At 46.5% G+C, this 22,379-nt stretch overlaps 1 protein-coding gene across 1 annotated transcript in view; it reads right to left on the reverse strand.

The window, feature by feature from the left end:
- Window positions 1-378: 378 nt before the first annotated feature.
- The window catches only part of MARCHF4 (membrane associated ring-CH-type finger 4), a 94,269-nt gene continuing 72,268 nt past the window's right edge, over window positions 379-22,379 (reverse strand). The window contains exons 3-4 of the mRNA XM_058840124.1: window positions 17,988-18,180; window positions 379-850 (exon numbers count right to left, since the gene is read on the reverse strand). Of these exons, the coding sequence (XP_058696107.1) occupies window positions 489-850; window positions 17,988-18,180 (555 nt within the window). The 3' untranslated portion in view covers window positions 379-488. The remainder of the gene's footprint in view (window positions 851-17,987; window positions 18,181-22,379) is intronic.

Genomic DNA, 22,379 nt, shown 5'->3' on the forward strand with positions numbered 1-22,379 from the left:
TAAATCTCACACTATGTGTGTGTTTGTGTGCGCGTGCGTGTGTGTACGGGGGCTGTGCACAGAGCGTTACCTATTCCAGGTAACAGAATTTGTAAGACATGCTAAACCGTCTGTTCCTCTGCTTCCCCAGAACTCTGCCTACTCAGTTTGTAGTCTGTATTGCACTTGTTTTGTTGTTTTTTTTTGTGATTTGTGTTGTTATTTTTTTCTTTTTTTTTTTTTCTTTTTTTTTTTTTTAAACAGGCTGGAAAACATTAACCTCTTTAGCATGAGTGTGCAGCTCTCCCTCCACCTGCTTTTTTCCTTAGCTGGCCAGGTGCCGCCTCTTATATCTTGTGCAGTTACTGAAAAAAGAAAAGGAGAGAAGAAAAAAAAAAAAAAAAGAAAAAAAAAAAAGGAAAGAGAAAGAAAAAGGCACACCATGCTCCTCTGCTTTATGAGTTCTTTGTCTCCTCCGCTTCGTGTTAAGGCCTCCTGAATTCCTCGGCTCAGACCGTCGTGACCCTCATGACGAGCTCTCTGTTACTACTAGACTGACTCCTCTGTTCGTGAGGCCTCAGGTGGCTGAGTATATGCAGGATGGTATAAGCACAGTGGTGGTCAGAGAGGGTGCCTGTGGCATGGCCGGCAGCCCGTGCCCCGCTGTCGGCTGGAGCGGAGTTAGTGGCTGTACCACCAGTGGAGGATGAGTGGGTGGTTTGGGAGGAGGGGCGCTGATTTGTCCTGGTCCCTGTTTTTTGCTCCTCCATGTCCTTTGTTTTGTCATAGTTCAGCACTTTCCACTGCTGATTGACCGCCTGCCACCGTTTAAAAATCCGGTAAACCGAGGGCCCTTCGTGTATTATTAGACCTGGAGGGAATGGGGAAAGAAATAAACATAAAACACAAACAAAACTTTAGAAATAACCATAAACCTTCCCCAGCATCTTCCCCCAGTTAGCTGGTTAAGATCAGCTCTCCAGCCGGTGCTTTCTGAATGATAAATCCTGTATTTTAATTACTGACAGGCAGAGTGCTGGTGTTCCTCCTCTGCTGGATCCCTTTTCCCCCTGAATTAAAGGGATTACAGTTTTATCTCAGCCATCGATAAACAGATCGTAAATGGAGCACAGTGAGTTCTGCTCTTACAGTGAGAGTATCTGTTTACCAACAAATGCCCAAGGTTTATCTCTCACTGGGCTAATTTTGCATGCTGCAATAGGCATGATTCACCAAGCCCAGGCGTGTGTTTGGAGGGGGTGTAACTGCAGCTGACGTGTCAGTGACGGCTGCTGCACCAGTGCCGTGTGTGTGCACAGCCCATGTGCACACCCCACACAGCAGCAGAGCAGACACACATGTGGAGGCCAGAGGCAGCAACTGAGCCGAAAAAGAGGTCTGTCTATACCCAAAAGTGGTTTGTTATCCAAGGCAAAGCTTTGCTCATCTGCAGAGCAGGTACCTCATTGAATGTCACTGCCTCCTTTCAAGGGGGAGCTCAGCACACTTGACAGAAAGGGCAGAGGAGCTCCCAGTGTGTGCAGGGTGTGCAGGCAGTGCCTGTGTCCTGCTGCCCGCCCACACACACAGGGCTGACGTCTGGGGACGGCTCTGGGCTGTAGGACACCATACTGTTAATGGTCTCTGTGCTCATAAGGAGCAGCTCAGGTCCCTCAGTAAGCCAGCAGTTATCTCCCAGCTGTCTCCACCATCCTCCCCACCCTTGCATGAGGACTAAGGAATTAAATAATTTTAGTTGCTAGGATGATGACCTTGAGTACTTGAATATTAAGCTCTGCTATGATTATTGAAGTTGCCAGACTCTGTCTAGATCCTGTGGAAGCACTGGGTCTAGCAGTGGCTGAAACACAGGTCTTCTTCTCCACTGAGGCTGGAAGAAACTGCAATATTTCCTGCAGACTGGCTTAACTGGCACACTAATGTATCTCACAAGCTTTGGTAGAGAATGGGATTTGTGTGGAATGAGGGGAGTCTGAGTGTCCCTGCTTTGCAGCCATCTGTCTCTTAGGGAAGTGCCTTTGTGTCCCATGTAACTGAAGCCAAACCACCAGCAGGCAGGACTGGGTGAGTTAGCACATGGATGGCTTCACCATTCTGGGTCAGGATTAAGACTACCAAAAACCTTTCTAAGAAGAGTACCTCTCTTGCCTTCCTTCTTGCTTGCCTTGCAAGCATAAAAACACAGTAACAAGACCCACAAGAATCAATCCCATACCTGAACAAAGAGGCTGACTTGACCAACAATGCATAGAGAGATGATGGGCACCACAGAATAAAGTGGTTTACAGCTATTCCTGATTAACCAAATGCTATAGCTCTACCCACCACCTACCTTTTCCAGATAGTTCTAGTTTCTGATGGCAGATAATTACTGGAGAAAAACTGTGCCACATCAGACCCCAAAATATCTGAAGGTCACCTTACCCTTAGGGCTCCCCATTACTCACTGATGGGATGCAGCCACTTGGTTTCTTAGTGTCAGCATCTAACGTTAGAGAGTTTAAATCACTGCTTCAGTACAGTCTGAGTTTCCAGCCTCCCTGGTTCTAAGCATAACTAGGAGCCCTGCTGTCTTGCTCACGGGTTACTTTCAGGGGGACTCACATTCATTGAAATGGGGTGCTGAGCCTGCTCACTGGCTGTAGAAGTAACTCCACTGGATAGCTTGTATGCAGATCTGACTATTTTGGGACAGAGAATGATGTAGGGCACTACAGTACAAGAGAGCTCTACCCTCTGGTTCCCACAGGCCACTCAGATTGCACAGCTGTAACCCTGTACTGCTGCTGGCTTTTTATAACCAAACCCCATGATGTCATAACAGAAAAATGTGGGTTTTCCTCCCTGCTTTGAAACGTGGCTGAGAATTCTGACGTGGTCTGATCAAAGCATCAACCATAAAAAAGCAGGACTTAGGCAAAGCCTGCAGATCCAGCCAAGGAGACAGAGCTTTGAAGCATGCCTGAAATGGATCAGCCCATGACAAGGGATGTTAGACATACATTTAAATGAGCTGTCTGATCGGTAATGAATGAAATTCCACTCTGATCAATGTTTCTCAGTGTTTCTCAGAGACCACTTTAAGCCTGGGATAAAAGAGCCAAAATGAAATGTTTTCTCTTTGGCTGTAGAACATTCTCCATAGAATCAAATCCATTCTACAAAGTATTAAACATCGAGCCAGGATTGTAAATCTATTCTTAATTACCTTATCACAAATATTTAATGCGCAGCCTGATTCAAGAGGGCTGTTTATAAAATTCTTGTTTGTTTGCCTTCTAATTATAAATGTTTATGATCTTATGCAATTAACTGTGTGATGCTGATGGATGGGTTGCTGAGTCAACTAAGCAGCTGTTTTCTTAGATAGTTTCGGTTTCCAAATATTTATAAAAGTACAAAATAACTTGTTTTCATCTATATTTACTGGGCACTAAATTACTTATCGATTTTCCAGTGTCAAGCTCAGGAAGCTGTAAAATTACGAAGGAACCAAGTGGAGTGGTGGGCATGGAAGCGGAAGTAACAGTGATTCATTTACAAGAGGAAGTGCCAAGAGTAAGCAAGAATCTTATCAGTTAACATCAAGCTGCAGGATGCTTAATGCTCTCACTGAAACAAATTTTGTCTGCCTCAGATAAATTAGGATAAATTAACAAAGACACCCCTCCCTCAAGAATCATTCTTGTTGACAGAGGTGAAATGTTCAATTTAAAGACCAGAATTCAATGGGAAGTCCTTCAGGAAGGACTGTATTCAACTTGAGGTGTCCATTTAGAAGCAATTATTCCATAAGCCAAATCCTCTGTGTCAGTATGTAAGATTGCAGGGTCAGCGTGAACTTCTCTCTTTGTTCAATCCTCAACACAGAAATGTCTCTATCAGAGTTTCAGATGGATTCTAGGAATATCCTGGTGCTTTCCTACTCCTCCCCATTTTATCTCACCCTCTTCTGCTTCACAAAATCTTTTCTCAGTGGATCCCCTGTGAAAACCATCCTTTTCAGAAGGAAAATTTCTGTGAGTTGTACAAAAAACTTGTTACTCCAAATCGTTGCCTGCTTCATGAAATTCCTAGTTTCTAGTGCTAGTGAAACATGGGAGTGAAACTCCCATGGAATATGGGCACTCATGATGTGCTGCTCTCACTCCCATTTTCTTATGTAGAGACCTGGCTGGACCATCATTGGATGAAATTCCTTGATCGGAAAATTGTTGAAAGCTGGACTCCCTTGGGATTAGATGAGACAGAGGTGCATTGGGTCAGTGGGCTTGTAAGAAAACTGATCAAGAGAAAGGTCCTCTTCCAAGGACCAGAAGGGCTGCTGGAAGAACACTGTCAGATGTAACAAGGGAGTTGTTTGTATCTCTGAATGGGGAAGTGAGGATGAGTTGCTGTACCACCATCCTGTGAGATTAACCCAAGGGGTTGTGAGCCTCCAATTTAAAGTAACTTTGGAGCAGCAGTTTCCCAGAAATGATGTAAACTCCTGAACATGGTCAGCCTCTGCCACCAAGTGATATTTTCCCCAGAAATTTCTGCCTCTAATTAACCTTCCTCTTATTCCAACACTTGCCATGCATTTTCTTGAAAGAAACAGGTAAATTTTTGGGGCAGTAAAGAAATTTTTGCCAGTAAAGAAAACCACCAAAACAGGGCTTCTGCTCACAGTGGGTGGCACATCACCTCTGCACTGACACTTGTATTATCTACAGGAGGAAAAATCACAGTCCATTCCAACCAGTTACCTTCTCAAAAAGGCCCTGTCCTGTCACCTCTTGTTTCCACCTTCGGCAGGACTTTACCTTTTTGTTTTTCTCTTCAAATGCAATTTCATCTCAGCCAGACAGCTGCCATGCTTTACCCTGTTTCTGTTGCTTTCATTATTGGGTGTCAGGGGAAGATTATGGCAGCTGTGATCAAAGCCTAATGTTTGCCTCCACAGCAGTCATGACTCAAGCCAAAGTAAACCAAGCTTTCTGGGAGATAACACTTTTATTTGCCAGGCTTTCTCTCTGTTGACATCATTGCATACACAAACCCTTCCCTCCCTTTCTGTGAATTCTTTAATCTTTTGTGACAATCTCAAATTTCTGCACTTTTGTTTCCAAAGCTCCACCAGCTCAGCCCTCACTTATCTTTTTGCCTTAATCTTATCCTATTTGCTCCATCCTTAGTTGCCTTTTATCTTGACCTAAGAACAGGAAAGTGGATGATGATAAATCAAGAGAAGAGAACAAGAAGGATCTGTTCCAGGAAATAAAGACTTGGAAAGGGGTATGTAGTATCTGGCTTCCCTCACCATTGAGCTCAGGTCAGTTCCAGCTGAATATGACAAGTTCTCTGAACAGCCTGGCATACTTAGATGCTCCTGTGGCTGATACTCAAGGCTGCAGAGCTGTGGTCTTCAGGAAATGGGGAAGAGGGTGAACCAAGGAGCAGGGAGGTAGCTCTGTAATAGAAAACAATGTCATAGCATCAATGCCACTCTGTACTTGGGCTGATTTGGAGGACAGTTGTGAACCTCAGAGCTGACCAGGCTGGGAATGAGGTAATGCCCTTCTCCTGAATCCTGTTCATCATCTCCAGAACCTCTTCATTTCATCCCCCTTTTTCTGCAAGTGAACCTCCCAGCAGGGTGCAGGTCCCAGACCAGAGAGGTGCAGAATCAGCACTGTAACACCCCACCTGCCTTTTAATTCCCTGATAAATAAATAAATAAACTGGTATGTCACTGTCTTCAGTAGAGTGCCTGGTCCAGCTTGCATTTGGGATTCTGATTTCTCATTCTTAAAGGTAATGCTTTGCATTTCTCTTTATTCAATTACATCTTGTTGATTCCTCCAATTTGCCAAGATAATTTCAAATTTCAAATGCTGATCTGATCCTCCAAAGTGCTAGTAGCCTTTCCAAGCTTGGTGTCATCTTGTGAATTTTGTAACAGCACATCCTATTTAATTATCTAAATAATTAATAAAAATATTGAAGAGAGCAGAGTCTGAAGGACTCTCTACTTGAAATGTGTTTCCAGTTTACAGCACACCACTGACTACTACTGAGAAAGCAGTTTCTCCATTGGCTCTACACATGCATTATAGTTATTTAATCTAGAGCATGCTTCTCTGGTAGGAGAATCCAAAGCATCAAGAGCACTGCCCAAGTCACAGCACATTAAACTAATGACTTCCTCCTTAGCCACTAGCACAATTACCCTTCCAAATTATATCTGGTTATACTCCTGTGCTCACCAGTTGGTTAACTAAAAAATATTCAGTATCTTTCTATGAATCAGTTAAGCTGATTTGCCCTTCATTTCCTTGATCCTCAGTGCCTACCTTCATTATCTGCTAGAGATAATATTTAAAGCTAGGTACTCTGCTTGCATTTCCCTGGCTGCCTGGCACCTCCTGCATCCTCCTCAAGTTCCTGATGATGAAATGCTCATGGGTCAGCCACTGTTCCTGCAGCTTCCTCTGAAGTTCATTAGGACATGCTGATAAGGACAGAGCTAACTCATTTGAATATTTTTGAGGCTGTTCTTTTCTGATTCTGCCCTGGGCTCCTTTCTCCTCATTAAAATTATTTTGGTTAAGTTTTGAGGACTGGAATAAAGGCAACATTTAACTATTTGGCTCTTTGTTATCAAATACTATTTGAGCTCTTAGACTTGCCTTGTTCTTCTTCATGTATGCTTATGGACCCAGTTCTTTTTGCCTTTTGAATCTCTGGATGGTCATCTTGGGGCTCAACTCTGACAACTCCCCATGCCTGTGTGATTTCTAGAAACTTTTCATTATTTGAAGGTTATTCTTTCTGCCTTTTGTGTGATTGCAGCTTCTGATTTTGGGTCCTGAAAGAGTTCCTGATGCAGCCTCTGTGCTCTCTTCCCACGCTTCTGAGCTTCCCCCTGCACAGGCACAGTTGCTGCTGTGCCTTTAGTATCATCCCTTTTGGCAGCTGTGAGCTGTTCACAGCTCTTTTATCCTTCAGATTCTCTTCCCAAGAGACACTCGCTGCTCTGCTCCCCTGGGGCTGCTGCCACTGCTTTTCTGGAGTCCATTATCCTCACATCTTACTTTTCTTCAGCTCTGGAATGCTTTCATGAAACAGTTGCTTCCCATACAAATTACTGATACATTCAAATTTTAAGGGAGTCTTTGCTTTCTGGGGAAATTGAATAGGAAGTATAGATTCCTTCATAACTGTCATCTCCACTCTCCAAAATATAGGTTTTGTCCCCAGAACAGTCTACCCTGCATACAGGAGTAGTTCATAATGGTTAGCCTGGAACATGTGGTGCTGTCTTTTAGACATTTTTGGAAACTCCAAGACACTGGACCAATGATCAGGTTTCTCTAGTCCACAAGACTTCAACCAAAGTCTCCAGCTCAACCAAAGTATTCCAGCTCTGAATAATGCTGGAAATGTACTAGGAGGGTGTGCAAACTTAGCAATTGCCAGCATTGAATGAGATAAAGTATAAATTGAAAATGTATTCATGATGATTAGAGCTCGAATGAATGCTTAACATATGGAAAAATAATTAGCTGATTATAATCAGGCATTTTCTTATCAATCATTCTCAATACACTTTTTTTTTTTAATGTCTAAAGAACTGATTATGTATGAATCTGAACTGTGTTTTGGCTCAGCAGAACTGGGATGTCTGCATGGCTGGACTCCGTGGAGTGCTGTTATCACTGGATGACATGGTCATCGTGGAACCCATGGATCTGGGGAAGACAAAACACTCCTTCTGCTAAGTGCGTTCACTGTAGTGAGGTTTCACTATCACATGGCTTTCCCAGCAGTGGGAGAAGATCCATGCTTGGATCTCCTAGGCCACAGGCCCAGGACTCCAGCAGAACTGAAAGTGAGCTCCTCAGAGACTGATACCTCCATGGCCAGGGAAGAGCTCCCACTAGTGCACGCAGAGAAACTGTTCCCAGTCCTGATGAAGTATTTTATGGAGGTTTGAGCTCTTCCTTTGGGTCACTACAGCAAAATCAAGCTGGGCCATAGCCTTCAACTGCTGACTAACCATAAAACCTTGTGTTTATTACAGCTTGTTTCTCCTTGTTCAAAGGCAGCTGTGCCTCAGAACTTCCTCAGCCCCTGGTGGGCCAGGACACCCTCCCTCAAGTGCAGTGAGAACCCTTCTCCTTCCCTATTCCCTCCAGTCCACCTGGCAGAGCCACGGGAGCAGCAGATCCCATCTGGGTAGGTCATTATGCTGCATCCCAGTCTCTCTGCAGCTGTTAACACCCACCCCCAGGGTCAGCAAGAGCCCTGTCAGGTGGGACATGGATCCAGCATGCTGGCACCTCAAGGAGTCACCACAGCTGCTGCTCCACCAGGTGAGTGATCCTGGGGCAGACTGTGGGGGGCTGGGGTGGAGGGGACTACTGCTGGGAGTGCCTGGTGTGGCAGCTGGCAGTGTGTCTCCCCCAGGAAGCACTGTGATTTTGCGGGATGTGGCTGAACTACAAGGCAAGAAACAATTTCCAGGTTGTGACACTGCAGGATTTCACAAGTTCACAATGTGACACAAGTATGCAGCAGTGATTCCTGTGTGCACAGGATGCCACAGGCTCTTCTTGGAAGTGGGAGCTGTCCACCCCACGGACATGGCATTTGTAGCTGCGGGAGAAGGAAGGCTTTATCCAGCAGGATGAATTGAGTTGACAGGTAGGACTGCCTGTCATGGGGCTTGTCAAGTTCATGGGAGCTGGGGGCAGGGTGCTGTAGGAGCATTTGGGGAGCTTTTATAGCTGCAAAATAATGCATCTTCTCTGCAAAGTGCTGCCTCCATCTCAGGGCAGCTCTGCTCAGCCATGTTCTCCCCAACACATGGGCTGGGCCCGGTAGGGTCGAGCTTGCAAGGATATAAGCATATCCTTATCCAAAATAAGGAAATGCTGGCAAAATTAAGGAGCTGAGAAGAGGTGTCCAACGGAAATGAAATTTCATTTTATTCAGCACTCCCACATGGTTTGCTTGCAATGGGAAAATAACAACAGCTGTCCTGCAGAGATGTGACAGAGGAGCTGGGCTGACCCCTGGAGCTGCACACAGCAACACCATGGCTCTGGAGATGCCACAGTACTTCCAGCTGTAAACATACAAGTTAACAACCACTACAGCTTCCTCCTCCTGCACTGCCCAGACCAGTACTTTTTTACCCCTTGCCTCAAAACACTAATAAAAACCACCCTAAATCAAAACAAGAAATAACAGTGAAAATAAGTAAAATAAAACCCAAAAAAATCCTTGCTCAGGCAGTAAGTAAAGCATAAACCTAAGTACTCCTATAAAGTCAGCTGGTTGTGGACAACTACAGCAAAGTGGATGTTGTTCCCTAAAGGGCTCTTGTACTCCTGTGGTATTTAATTCACAGGGCACAATAAAGCAGAGGATTAAAGGGCAGTCTGTAGTTATGCAGGCAGCAAGAAATAAGACTCTTCTTGGAAAAAGCAAATAAATAAACAGATATGGGAGCTTCACCCACAGAACAACCCCTTGCTTCTGAATCATGCCTTTCCAGCACCATTCCCCACCTGTGTGTCTACCCATAACTGTGCCAGGATGGGAGGGATAGGGCTTGGAGGCAGTACTCATATACCCTCTTCCTCTCCTAAAGTTTCCCCTCCTTGCTTTGTAGCTAGGACTGGATAGATCCTCTTGGAACCTTTTTTTCCTCTCTGAATTTAAAATGGATATAACAGCAACACCCCACATCTTGAAAAGTCTTTGTTCAAGAGGTGAAAGACACTCATTGTGTGCATGACAGATACTGCAAGGTCTTTAAAATAAGGGAGTAAATGATAATTTCAAGCTAGGTTGAACAGAGCACTAGTGTCTAGGTGATTTTATGGGTCTTTTATACCTCTAGATTTCCAGACATTCCCCAAAGAAGTCCATGGAGCTGAATATTCATGGTGAGGAGAGAAAAAGCATGCGGCTTCCACTTCATTCTGTTTGCACAATGGAAACCATTCCTCCGGATCTGGAGGAATTCTGAACCTTCCTATGCCATAGCCAATGTTACTCTGACCAAAGCACTGCCTGTGTAGTCATGCTGATCCTCAGACATTCCAGGGACACTCTTTTAAAAGGAAAGCTGGATGACGCCACTGTGCAGCACAGGGCTTGGAAATCTGCCTTCACACTTGCTTGGAGACCTGAAAAAGTCACATTGTTCCCCAGAATGGAAGAACACATGTGTATTTGCAGACAGGTTAAAATGTTTCATTTGGAATTTAATTTTTTTAAAATGTTGTATTCCAAATTCTGACACTGAATTTGAAATACTCAGCATGAGCAGTCATCTCTAAATGTTAAATCAAAATGCTTTGTTCAAGAATGATCAAAACATGACATTTGCTTATTGAAAGTAGAACTAATGCCTCCCTCTCTGCTTTTATTAGCAAATGAAATTCTGTAAGGAAAAATGAGAATAGTTTCACATTTTTTTCATTTTCTAAGGGATGCAGGTCCTGTCTGAGCCAAATTCCTCCAGACTATTCCAGTGCTCTTTCACTAAGAGAAATACAAACCAATTAGGAGAGACACAAAGGTGAGTACAGATCACATTTGCCATCCCCCTGGGTAATATAGGGCACATGGGCTAAATTAACCTGAGATGCCTCTGATGTGATATGTTGGCATGTGCACTGTGATTGCTTCTACTGCCTCACTAAAGTGAGACGTGGGCATCCTTCCCCTCCAACATACAGGAAGGCATCCCAAGGATGTGAGGTGGAAGGTGTTCAAGGTGCAATTTGGCCAGCCTTTTGTGGGATAAATGTGTTCCTGGGACACACCGTGGTGCAGCCTCTTCTGTGCTGCTTTGTTCTCCACAGCCATGACAAAAAAAATCTTTCATTGCAAACCCAGAATTTCTGTGAGATTTCCAAAAGCCTTTCTTTCACCTTGGGTGCTGTGGCCTCTCTGTTCCCTAATGATGTCCCCACAGGTCTCACCCCACCTTCTCCCCTGCAAAGGTCTTCACCTCTCCCACAGTGGCACTATTCCAAATTAACGAAGGTGGTAGAAGCCAAGAGGACAAGGATCTGTTATTTCTGATCTGTTGCTAGCTAGGATCTCTAGGAAGGCAAAACATGGTCCTTACTTCTCTGCAAATACAAGGGTTTTCCATCAGAGCTATAGACTTTTATGGCTGCAATATCCAGGTAAGTGAATGCTGACAGAGGCTGAGGGGTAGGTAAGGGTTTACCTGCACCTATGGGATCTGCCAGTGCTGAGCTCACAAGTATGACAGCAGTGAAAAAGGAGCTGAGTGTGGCTAAACTCACAGCAGAAGTCTGGAGAAGAGCTGTGAAGAACACAGAAGGGTTCTTGATGTGGCCGTGGCTGAGCAGAGTGAATTGTCCCATCTGGCACAGTATGAATATTGTGGATCCAGCTCTGCCATGGGGCAGAGGGGCTCAGGCTGTGGCTGCTGTTCATGGGTCTTGGTGCATGAAGAAAAGCACTGCTACAGGGAGTAATCTCTAGGAAGAATGAAGTTTAGCAGCTTAACCCATGGGCCTGTTTGCAATATTCTTCATTACAGCCTTTTGTATCTGCGTTGAAAGACGGCTCTGCTGGTAGGTAGTCATCATCAGTCTCTAAGAGGTGATCCCAGAGATGATTAATGTGGCTTCATATTAATCTCTTCTTACCTCTGCTTCTGGCTCCCCACTGAGCTGGGGACACACCAAAAGCAGCCTCATCCACTACGCAAGGTGGGGGGTGAGTCCCCTGTAGTCTCATCTTTGACCACGGAGTTAATTCCCTTGCTACAGCCACAACAGCCTGCCATGGACCACAGCTTCCACCTCCAGGAGTAATGTGTCTGTGGGATGCAGTCTGTAGTAGGAGGAGTGACAGGACAGAAGGCAGTTGGAAAAACACAGCCTGGCACAGAACTGAGGACTTTTTTCATCCCTTACTAGATAGCACAATTTGTGCAGCTGGCATGGGAGATCCTACCAGCTGCCTACAAGGAAATTTCCTGCCATAGTGTAGAGGTTGTGACAGGCCAGATGAGTGCTCCTGCCTCTGCCCACATATGGAAACTTAACCCAGGGACACCAGGCACTTGATTTTGTCTAGGAATTTAGTGACCAGGAAAGCGCCATTCTGATTGTAATGTATCACACTTGAAAGCACAAGATGCAGTTCACAAGGCAAAAGAATTTCTTTTTTCCCCTCAAAAGATGTTAATTATGTTGCCCTCATTAAATGCTAAACACATTGATCCACTAGAGCAGAGAGCACCATATGGTTATTCACGATAAAATACATCTCTGGAGCCCTGTTGCAACAGTGGGACCCTGCTGGAGATGGATGTGGGGAAGGAGTGTGGAGCTGAAGGCACACATGTGAAAGCCCAGGTGCTGCTCAGATTGTGCTGCAAGCCAAGTTCATTCCCTGCAAAGAGGGAGAGGGTTCAGAGCCAGGTCCAAAGCTGTGTGTCTTTGCTCAGCAGTGACTTGCTGGCTCTGCAGAGCGGCCAGAGCTGCGCTGGAGTCCTATGGGCACATGGAGCCCCTGCAGCCCTGCCCACTGCTGGCAGCACACAATGCACACGTGCTGGCTGCCCTCTGCTCTCTTCTGGAACAATCAATGCAACAGTGGATAAAAATAGGTCCCTTCTTTTAGGGGCAGAGGGGTGGCTTGTCTTGATTTTGCCGAGCATCCAGTGTTCCTGGATAACAGCCAAGGAGTTCGTGATCAGATTAGCTTTGCAAGCACTGCTTCTCCTGATGCTGGCCCAGCTACAGGGCCCACAATGATTAGTCCCCAGGAGGGACCCTGCCCAGATGCATTGAGAGCCCCATAGCCTGCCCTGTGGGGACTGTTCCTGTCTACACAGCCTCTGTACAGCTCATAGATCAATGATCTACTCAGTGTTTTTTAAAGCATGCACACTGTGGCTAAAATGGGTGCAGCCATGGTGAAGCAGGGCTCACAGTGAAGAAAAGGTGACTTTGCAGCCTAGCTTTGTCCCAGCTGCCTGCTCTGAAGGTAGGACCTGGATCTGGCTACTCCAATTAGCTCCAGTTTACATGCAAATTAGGTAAGATTTGCATAAAGAGCATGGCAAGCAGTGCATCAGGCTGAAAGTCATGGAAGACGTCTGTATATTCTCACAGATCTTATCCAGGTATGCCAAAGCCATGCACATTTGCTGTGTGGGCTGCTGTCAGGTCTCTCCTCCAAAGACTGCTGAACTTCTCTGCCTTGTGGTCTGCCTTTAGGGTGTCATCAAGCCAGCATACGGGTTTAGTGCTTCCTCAAAACTGATTCCTTACTGTGGTAGCAATTCTTCCAGCTTTGTACTTTGGGGGACTGTGCAGACCTGAATGAAAACATCTGCTTTCCTTTTGAGAAGGCGATCAATATAGATGAAGACCAAGACCCTGAAGACACCTCATTTCTCAGTTACATTTTTATTTCATTGTGACTTTGACTCCTAAATCCTTTGAATGCTGAGGGCCCAAGTGACCTGGCTAGATAACACCCTGAGGCTACCTCAGCCCGGCATTTCCTCTAGAAAACAAAGCTCATTTAAAACAAAACCCCATTAGTCTTGGCAGGAAGCTTGAATTGTCACTGTTTCAAGGAAGCTCCATTAATTACTGTTCCCACTGCACTATGAAAGATCAAATGCTGAGGATCGGTTTTAATTGGCTATTGATTTCTTATGTTATTACCTATGGTTTGTGCTGAGATGCTGTCAGATGTACTGGATGCTTTTGATTATTCTTTCTGGCAGCTGGGATTAAAAACAGCAGGCAGACATTTCCTGATCTGTAATGGATTGCCATGGTGTGCCAACAAGAATCGTCAGCTGGATGAATGGTCCTGCTCTGCCTATCTTGTGCTGCTGAGCTGCAGTGCAGTTTTGAAGGCAAATACCATCAGGGACCAGGCAGGGAAAGAGCAGGAAAAGCTTCAAAGAGCACAAGGATTTACTGCTTTCAGAAGTGCACTGCTGTCAGCACCGAGGCAGGGTGAGCCAGGGAGCAGGGACTTGGGCACGGACAAAGCAGAAGTGCCCATTAGTCATTGATCCAAGGAGAGGCAGATCAGATTACTTTCGCATTGCTGGGGATAACCCCTCAGCACGGCAACCTCAGGGATGTGTGATCCCAAGCATGCCAGCACACACAAACCCTACCGTCACAGCCCTGCACACACAGCCTGCTAATGGCCCCCCTGGGACATGCTTCTCTCTCAGAGCCCATATGGGGATGCCTGAGCCTACTCTGTGACATGCTCTCATTAGCTGGCAGAGTTCCTCCTTATTTAACAGGAGATGCTTTCCTGTCCTCCTGACCCCAAATGACACCTTGTTCTACAAATGTCAACTTCCCCTAATTGCACTTTGACAGAGAGAGAGGCAAACACTTCCTTCCCCCTCCAAGGACTGTCATTTAATTAACAGGCAGGTGTCTCTCAGGATTTACAGCCCAGATCTGAGTTGCTACTCTCTCTACTCAGTAACTGAGGCCTGTGAAGGCTCATTCAATTTCTGTGTGCATTTCAATAACCATATTTCTGCTAATCTCATGCTATGCCAGCTTCCTGGATTTACCTCTCATGGACCATGGAGAGAGCAGTTAATCAAATGAACAGTCCCCATCTCAGTTCTCATTCCGTTCCTGGTTCCTGATCTCAGATGTCTGTGTTGTAGATGACTTCATAGCAGAGCAATACCTATGCTGGCACCATCACCAGTTTCTAGTTTAATCCAACTCTCATATCTGTTCTACAGATATGACCAGAGATAGCACAGATGAAAGAGAGATCAGAATCAAAGACATCGAGGCTGGCTGGATATCAAGAAGCATTTAATTTGTTCCTCCTTCACAAACTAGGATCATCTCTCTGCAACCTGTTCTTGACATATGCTTCCTAACAGGTTCTTAAAAAAAATCCAGTACTGGAGGTTCCCACAAATCCCAAGCAATCTTTTCCAGTGCTTCTTGCCCTCCTGTTAGATGTCTGAGAGCAAGGGGGAGAACAGTGCTGAGAGGCCGTCTTGCACATCTTGCCCAGATGGACATAGCTTCTGGTGCTTGGGGCCATACCATCTGTCCCACTGGTCATGAGGAACAGACTGGTTTTACTTTGGTTGTGGCTTTTGTTTTCATCATGGGTGAAGAGGTAGGTAATGGTTCCTGTCCCTTCCAGCAGTTTTTGTGAGTCATGCTAGGATCTAGAAAAGTCCAAAGAAAACTAGTATATTACTGAAGGTTAGTGGCTGATGGTCAAATCCAGACCCCTGGATTTTGTTCCATGGATCAATAGTCTCTGAGTAAACAGACATATCTGGAGAGTTCAGCTTGGAGATGATCTGACCATATCAGAACAAATGAGGATAACAACAACCAAATGTTCTGTGCTGAGGGAGCTCTATGTGCAAGAAGTACTCATGCCCTCACCTTTGACTCCACACTGGGAAGATCAATGCTGCCATGGGATTGCCCATGCAAATTGCCACCCAAATCCCTTACTGACTTGGTAGAGAGGAGATCACACAAAACAGCTGGGCAGTTGCTGACTGCCTGTCTGATTTTAGTCATACCTCTGCAGAGTTGGTGACTTCTCCAACACTGAGACTCTACAGTTCCAGGGGATGTGTCCTGCTGAGCACCTCCAGTGACAGGGTATATAAACCAGCCTCCTGGACAAGAGTCACTGGATACCCAATGGATGTGAGACGTCCAAGTACAACTGAAGTGCAAAGTGGCAGGAGCTACAGAGGAGCACCATTTCAGCACATCTGCTCTTCAGTAACTACCTTGTCTTTCAAACCTCTGCTCTGCTAGTGAAAGAAACACTTGGGGGTCAAGCTGATGGTAGAAACAACTGGAATTCATACAATTACTGTAGAACCTACGGTATCATATCCTGCTAGCTATGGCTGCCCAGCCTGTTACAAAAAAAATGTACAGACAGCATCTTACATTAGCTGGAAAAAACAAGTGTGGTAGAACTGAGTGCACCTGATGTCCTGCCCTTTCCCCATGACTGAGCATTTCTTAGTTCCTAAATTTTTCCTACCCACCCACAGGCTAGGTAACAAAAGAGGAAAAGGGCTCTACTGCAGAGGAGGAGACACTGAATTGTACAGACAACACTCTAGTATTTCAAGATCCATTGCCACTGTAATTATCCATGTGAGGTTTTATCCTGAACTTGCAGAAGTGAACTAAAACCCAGGGGCAAATAACAAGAGGCTTTGGACCATTCTGGCAGTCAGGAGCAAAACTTTCAATCTCCAGAACTGCCTTTGACCACTTGTGATCAAAAGACCCTACATGAGACAGCAATGTTTCCAAGAAGGTTGAAGAGAGGGTGAAAAGCTGTTCAGCAGTGAGGAACTCACTTCAAGCCTTCTAGGGAGACATTGCTGCATCCATCACAGTTGCACAATTATAATGAATGAGGAATTCACCTCAGTTGTGGTGTTCATAGATTGGGTTGGGTTGAAAGGGACCTTAAAGATCATCTTATTCCAACCTGCTGCCTTGGGCAGGGACACCTCCCACTACTCCAGGTTGCCCAGAGCCCTGTCCAGTGTGGCCTTGGATATTCCCAGGGGCTGGGCACCCACAACTTCTCTGGGCAACCTGCTCCTGTGTCTCACCACCCTCACAGTAAAGCATTTCTTGTTAATATCTAACCCTACTCTCTTTCAAATTAAAGCCATGACCCGTGTCTCGTCACTACATGCCCTTGCCCAAAGTCTCTCTCCAGCTCTCTCGTAGGTACCTTTACATACTGGAAAGCTGTATCCCCAGAACCTTCTCTTCTCCAGGCTGAACAACCCCAACACTCTCAGCTTGTGTTCACAGGAAAGAACTCCCTTTGATCAGTCCCTTCCCCTGGCCTGACCTGGCCTTGCCTCTCAGTGGGAACAGACCAGCCTTTTGGCTAGTGCTAGTGCAGTCCCCTGAAATCTGCAGGGCTGAGGAGAAGTCACTCAGAAAAGAGAGATGACCACATCAACAGTCAAGGAGTCACAGCTCCTGCGGAAGATCTCATTTGTCACTGAGTTTGATCTGGGCAGGGGAGGAGGAGATGGGGAGGTGAGTGAACACACACTCTCAGCTAGTACTGAGCAGAGCTCATTTCCACTGCTGAGCTGGGAGAAGCAGCAGCAGCAACAGCTGGGATTGCAAAGAACAAAAATACACCACACAATCAAGTTTTACACTGCAGGGTGGCAGGGACAGAGGGCTGGCAGCATGCACATATGAGCTTTTCTACAGGAATGGAGACGGAGCTCACGTGCTCCAGAACATCCGCTCTTCTGGATAAGCATGGGTGGGCTCCTGGCAGCACAGGCAGACGTGCTGCACACAGCCCAAGTGAAGCCAGTGCTGGGCGGTTGCTGAGTGCTGGGCAAGAAAACCCACGTACAGACATGTTACCTCACTGCATCTGTAATGCTTCCCACTGGCTTTTGAGCTTGTGGGAAAGCCAGCATGCCTGGCACCCCAGGACTGCCAGCTGTGCAGGGAGGAACATGAGACAGGGGGATACCCCAAGTCACGACTCTGAAATGTTCCTGGGAATGGGATGTCTGCTTGTTCTTTGGCTGGAAAATAAAAATCAAAGCTCCCAGCTTAGGGCATTATGCTTAATAGTGACATCAGTAGAGATGGAAATAAATTTATTTTCCCCTTAGAGAAAAATAAAAAAAAACCTGCCTCCCCCACTTCTTGCTCTGAAGAGACATCTGTTTTTTTCTGGTGTTTTTGCTGGTCCCTCTGCCACCCCAGCCAAGGAAACATTCTGGGGTCACCTGGATGAGCTGAGAGAACAGTGAAAAATGGGTCATAAAAGCACAGAGGAGGAAAAGCTGTGGACACTCAATCCAAGCCAAACTGTATGGGCTGGCTCCCCACTCCTCTCCACAGGTGAGTGAGCGGGCGGCCGTGGCCGCGGTGTGAGATACGATCACCCACCTATACAGACAATGTCCATGAAGCCGTACATTCCATAGCAGATCTGGAAGAGCAGGTCCTGGCGCTGCCACTTGGCTGAAGGACTGAAGGTCGACCAGATGAGCCACGAGATACTGGCGATGAGGAAGAGGGAACCCAGGATGGCCGCTGCTATCTGAACCTTCTCAATGACCGTCAAAGAGATGGCCTGCCACTGTACAGGGTGGGGACGAGAGGAAGGGAGGAAGGACAAAAGAGATTAGTTACTTGGAGCACATCACCATTTAAAACCGTTGTAGTGGCTTTGGAGATCTCAAAGAGCACCTATGGTTTTTACCCTGTCCACATCTGCGATGGAACATGGCAGCTGTTCAACAGTGCATGGCCTTGGGTTTCTTGACAGCACTGCCAAAGAGGCAATGGAAAGGAATCCTGCATCTCACCAGGAAAGCACAGTGACCTGAGTGAGGCAGGACAGATGAGGGCAAGACACCAAAAATAACATCACCGTGACAGTAGATCTCTGACGGCCATCACACACCAGTTCAGTTGCTCCTTCAAACAGAGGCCAGGCAACATCCTCAGCCCAGGACATCCTCAGCCAGTACTGTAAGAATAAGTATCTCAAAGAACCAAGCTTTCTTTTGAAGGCCTAGCATGAGCTGGCTCCATGCCACTTTGTAAGATCTTACATGATCATAGCTCTAGGTAGGATCTCACCGTCGCAATGCACATCCCACAGAACTTGCTACAAACACAAGTTATTGTGGTCAGGACACCCTGCCTTTAGATGATGACATATTCAGGCTGTGTTCCAAGGTAAACATCAATGCTTCTTCCTCAGAAAAAGAAAAAAGTAGAAATAACTTCTCCAAATCCATTCACTTTGTCAAATAGCTTTGTATAAGCTACATTATAAATATCCCAAGTCTTGACTCCTCTTTGTCATCCAGCATAAAACCTCCCCACTCAGATTTACACTGCTGAGACAACCGTCCTATAAAACCAAGAGCAGAAATTGGTGTCTTTTACAAGACTTGGGGACGTGGTCCGTAGCGTCTCCTGCAAATCAAAAATCAAGCGTGTAAACAGGCTGAGGAGAGACAGTCTCTCCTGGCATCGAAGTATATAGGCCACCTCTAGCTGTGAGATACATGCCCTTGAAATCACAGTGGGACTGGCAGGAGGATAAACAAAGATGGACTTCAACCTCCTGAAGATACAGAGGATTCAAAGGAGTTGAAAATCTTTAGCCTAGATTCAGTCCAAATTCAGTGTTCCTGTGAAATGACAGTCTTGTGAGATCTCAGTGCCCTGCATGTTTGTCAAACACAGCCTAGGACAGCAAGATCACCCAGCAAGCCTTGTCCCATCCTTCTGCAGTGCAAGAAAGGAGTTCAAGTACTTAAATGCCCAGGCCAGCCAGGAGTTAGCAATGTTTTTTGCAACAGCTTTTGAACCCTGACTGAAGTGTGAGAAGGACAAGAAGTGACTTGTGCTGGTACAGGCATGCATGGCACTACTACCAGACCAGTGAACCCCTGAACTGAATGTACTCCCCTGAAAAGGGCTGCATTTGGAGAGGAACAAACTAGAGCTTCAGCTGGAGGCTGAGGTCTGTGGGTTGCAACTGAAGGAGATTTCTCTGCCTCTGCTAGCCTTGCTCCTTGGCTTACATCCCGCAAGGGCAGACAGCCCTCAAATTGTCTGCCATGGATGTGCAGCATCATGAGGTGGGTGGTACCAGCTTATTTGGTAGTCAGCCACAGAGATGGCCACAGAGCTGCCATTTCTCTGCTGAGCAGAGAGAGTGCTTGCTCCCTACTGAAGCAGGACTGGGCTCAGCTAAATCCAGTCTCCTCCCCGGGCTCAGATACTCCAGACCCCTTCTTGCCATCTGCCCCAGCAGCTGACCCAGCCAAAGACAAACACTTAGCACTGAGGACTCTCAGTAATCTTTTCAACAACCCATTCCCCACTCTGCCACAGCCCGACCTGCTCCATGCATCCGCCAAATCCAGCCACACGTCTCGCCCCTTTGTGCCTCTGAGAAGGTCACACATTGAACAGCCTGGAAGTCCCAAAGCTGCAGGGGTGCTGGAGTCCACAGGAAAGGCACAATGGTGCAACTCCTCTCCCGACATAAAGCAGAGCAAAGGCCATCCAGCACCCATCACAAATGGGTGGCTTCTGGGCTTCTGGCTTCTGAGGATGGGATAAGCTCTGCCATCCTCCCATCAGCTTGCCAGCATTGTTCTCAATACCATAAGCCAATGCAGGACAAATTTGCAAGTAATGCCATTAGCCCAGAGCTCCAGGACTAAATTCATGTGGTGGGAAGGGAGCTTGGCTATGTGCATGGGGTTACAGTTTCACCCCTGCAGCTTTCCCCAGACCTCACCTCCCCTTCTGTGGCCTGTGGCTAACTCGGAGGGAGTGCTGGGAGCACAGCCTGGTGCTGCATGAGAAGGCTTTACTGCGGGCCCCTCGCACCAGCCCGCGTGCGCCCGTGCCAGCCAAATCATTCTGCATCATTTCTCTCTCTTGAGGAGGTAATGGACTAGCTCCTCACCATCTGCCTGGCACACTGCAAGGCCTCTGGTAGCAACAGGTCCTTCCAAGGTAGCAATTAGAGACAAAGGGAAGAGAAGAAGGAACTGTTTTCTAAGACTAGAAGCCATGTACAGCCAACACCATGGCTTTACAGAGAAAGGGAGGCTTCGGTGTAGCATTAAATACATTGTCAAAGGGGATGGGGCTCAGAGAACAGATGAGTTACACCTGAGTGCAAACCTCAAACCCTGCTCCCCTTGGCTGGGAACAGAGAGGCTGAAACACTGGCAGGGACAGTGCCTGATGCTGCTCAGCTGGCAGCGGCTGCTGGGAAGTTCACTGTGGTGATAATGAAGAGCCTGGAGTCTGTCAGCTGTGCCAGGGGGTAGGAGGCTCTCCCCCTGCATCTGGCAGTAAGTGACAGTGACACACACAGCAGCAGTCCTGACTCTGTTCAGAAGGTGGCACTGGGGTGTGATTACCCTCAGGCAAGGAGGTAAATGGGTCAAAGCTGAACATTGGGGAAAACAACCAGCTTGCAGAATACTTTAATATTTTCCAGTTTAAAAAAAAAAAAAAAAAAAAAAAAAAGAAGTAATAAATGTTGCATTTTCTCTCTGGCAACCCTGAGAACTGCAATTTAGCGTCTCACATCTACCTTGAGCCACTAATAACAAGAGTAATTATTTTTCTTCTTTGAATTCCATTTTGCTACAAATCTTAGTGTATGAGATGGAAGATCTTAGCATGAGACAGAAGATAAAGCCTGTTACCCCCATGACAGAAAGGCCCAACAGCTCTTCAGAGGTAGAATGTGCTGATGAATTTCAGCTGTAGGAGCTGGGCTTGATGTGTCCCTGCACTGGCAGCCTTAGGAGCTCACCTCAATCATAGCGCTGTGTCTTTCAGATTTCATAACAGCCCTTAGAAAATCACCCCTTTTCCTAAGCCCTCTCCACCCTCATTATGGCTATCAGACCAGGGATTTGGCAGGTGACCCTATCATCCCTGGGTCACCACTAGAGCTGCAAAGAGAGGTCTCAGCAACTCTGGAGTCCCTTTACTGCCACATCTGAAACCCACAAAGCTCTTTGAATGTCTGGCAGCAGATGCAGCCTCCTCCCTCCAAATCTCCAGCTCAAATGTTCAATATCTACCAAGATCACAGTGTCAAGCAATCCCACCTTGTGGGGAGAGACCTAAAGCTGAGCCCTTCTTCCCTCAGTTGATAATGACTCGAGCTCCTGGTAGCCACTGAGCTGCACTGAAGTGCACCTTTAACAACTCAGCTCACCCAGGCTGTCAGTCAGGGGCATGACCTTTAGGCAGGTAGAAAGCTCTACAGATGCTCTGCCAGTGCTGAACAGGGCAGAACTAAGGACTTGGAGGTACCAGAAAGCTTTAAAGGCTCCATACAGGATAACAGGACCAGCTTTGTGAGCTCCAGACTCAAATGGCTTCAGAGCATGCCCAAACAGCTTTCTGTGATGGTCTGCCACCCGCACTGAAATAGTGCTCCAACCTTCCAAACCATTCTAGAGAAGCTGTCTGGAGCTGTCTATCCGTCCTCTGCTACCACCCCCCTGGGACAAGCGCTTTGGCACATCACCCATGCCTGCAGGTGCAAAACACTACTCTCTCTCAGACCAATTTCCCCAAGTTTCCCCATTTTGCCCAAACTGAAAAGCTCTACAACCCAGATGCCTCAGAAAGAGCTTCTTAGGAGCTCACTTCTGACATTTGTGATGACTTTAGTCAGAGTCCAAGCTGGGACTGGTGCCTTCGAGTCATGTCTCTCCCTCTCTCGCACTGTTTCATAACCTGCAAGTTGTACTTGAGACAAATCTGTTTCCCTGTTTG

This window comes from Poecile atricapillus, chromosome 5, assembly GCF_030490865.1.
Source record: "Poecile atricapillus isolate bPoeAtr1 chromosome 5, bPoeAtr1.hap1, whole genome shotgun sequence".
NCBI lineage: Eukaryota > Metazoa > Chordata > Aves > Passeriformes > Paridae > Poecile > Poecile atricapillus.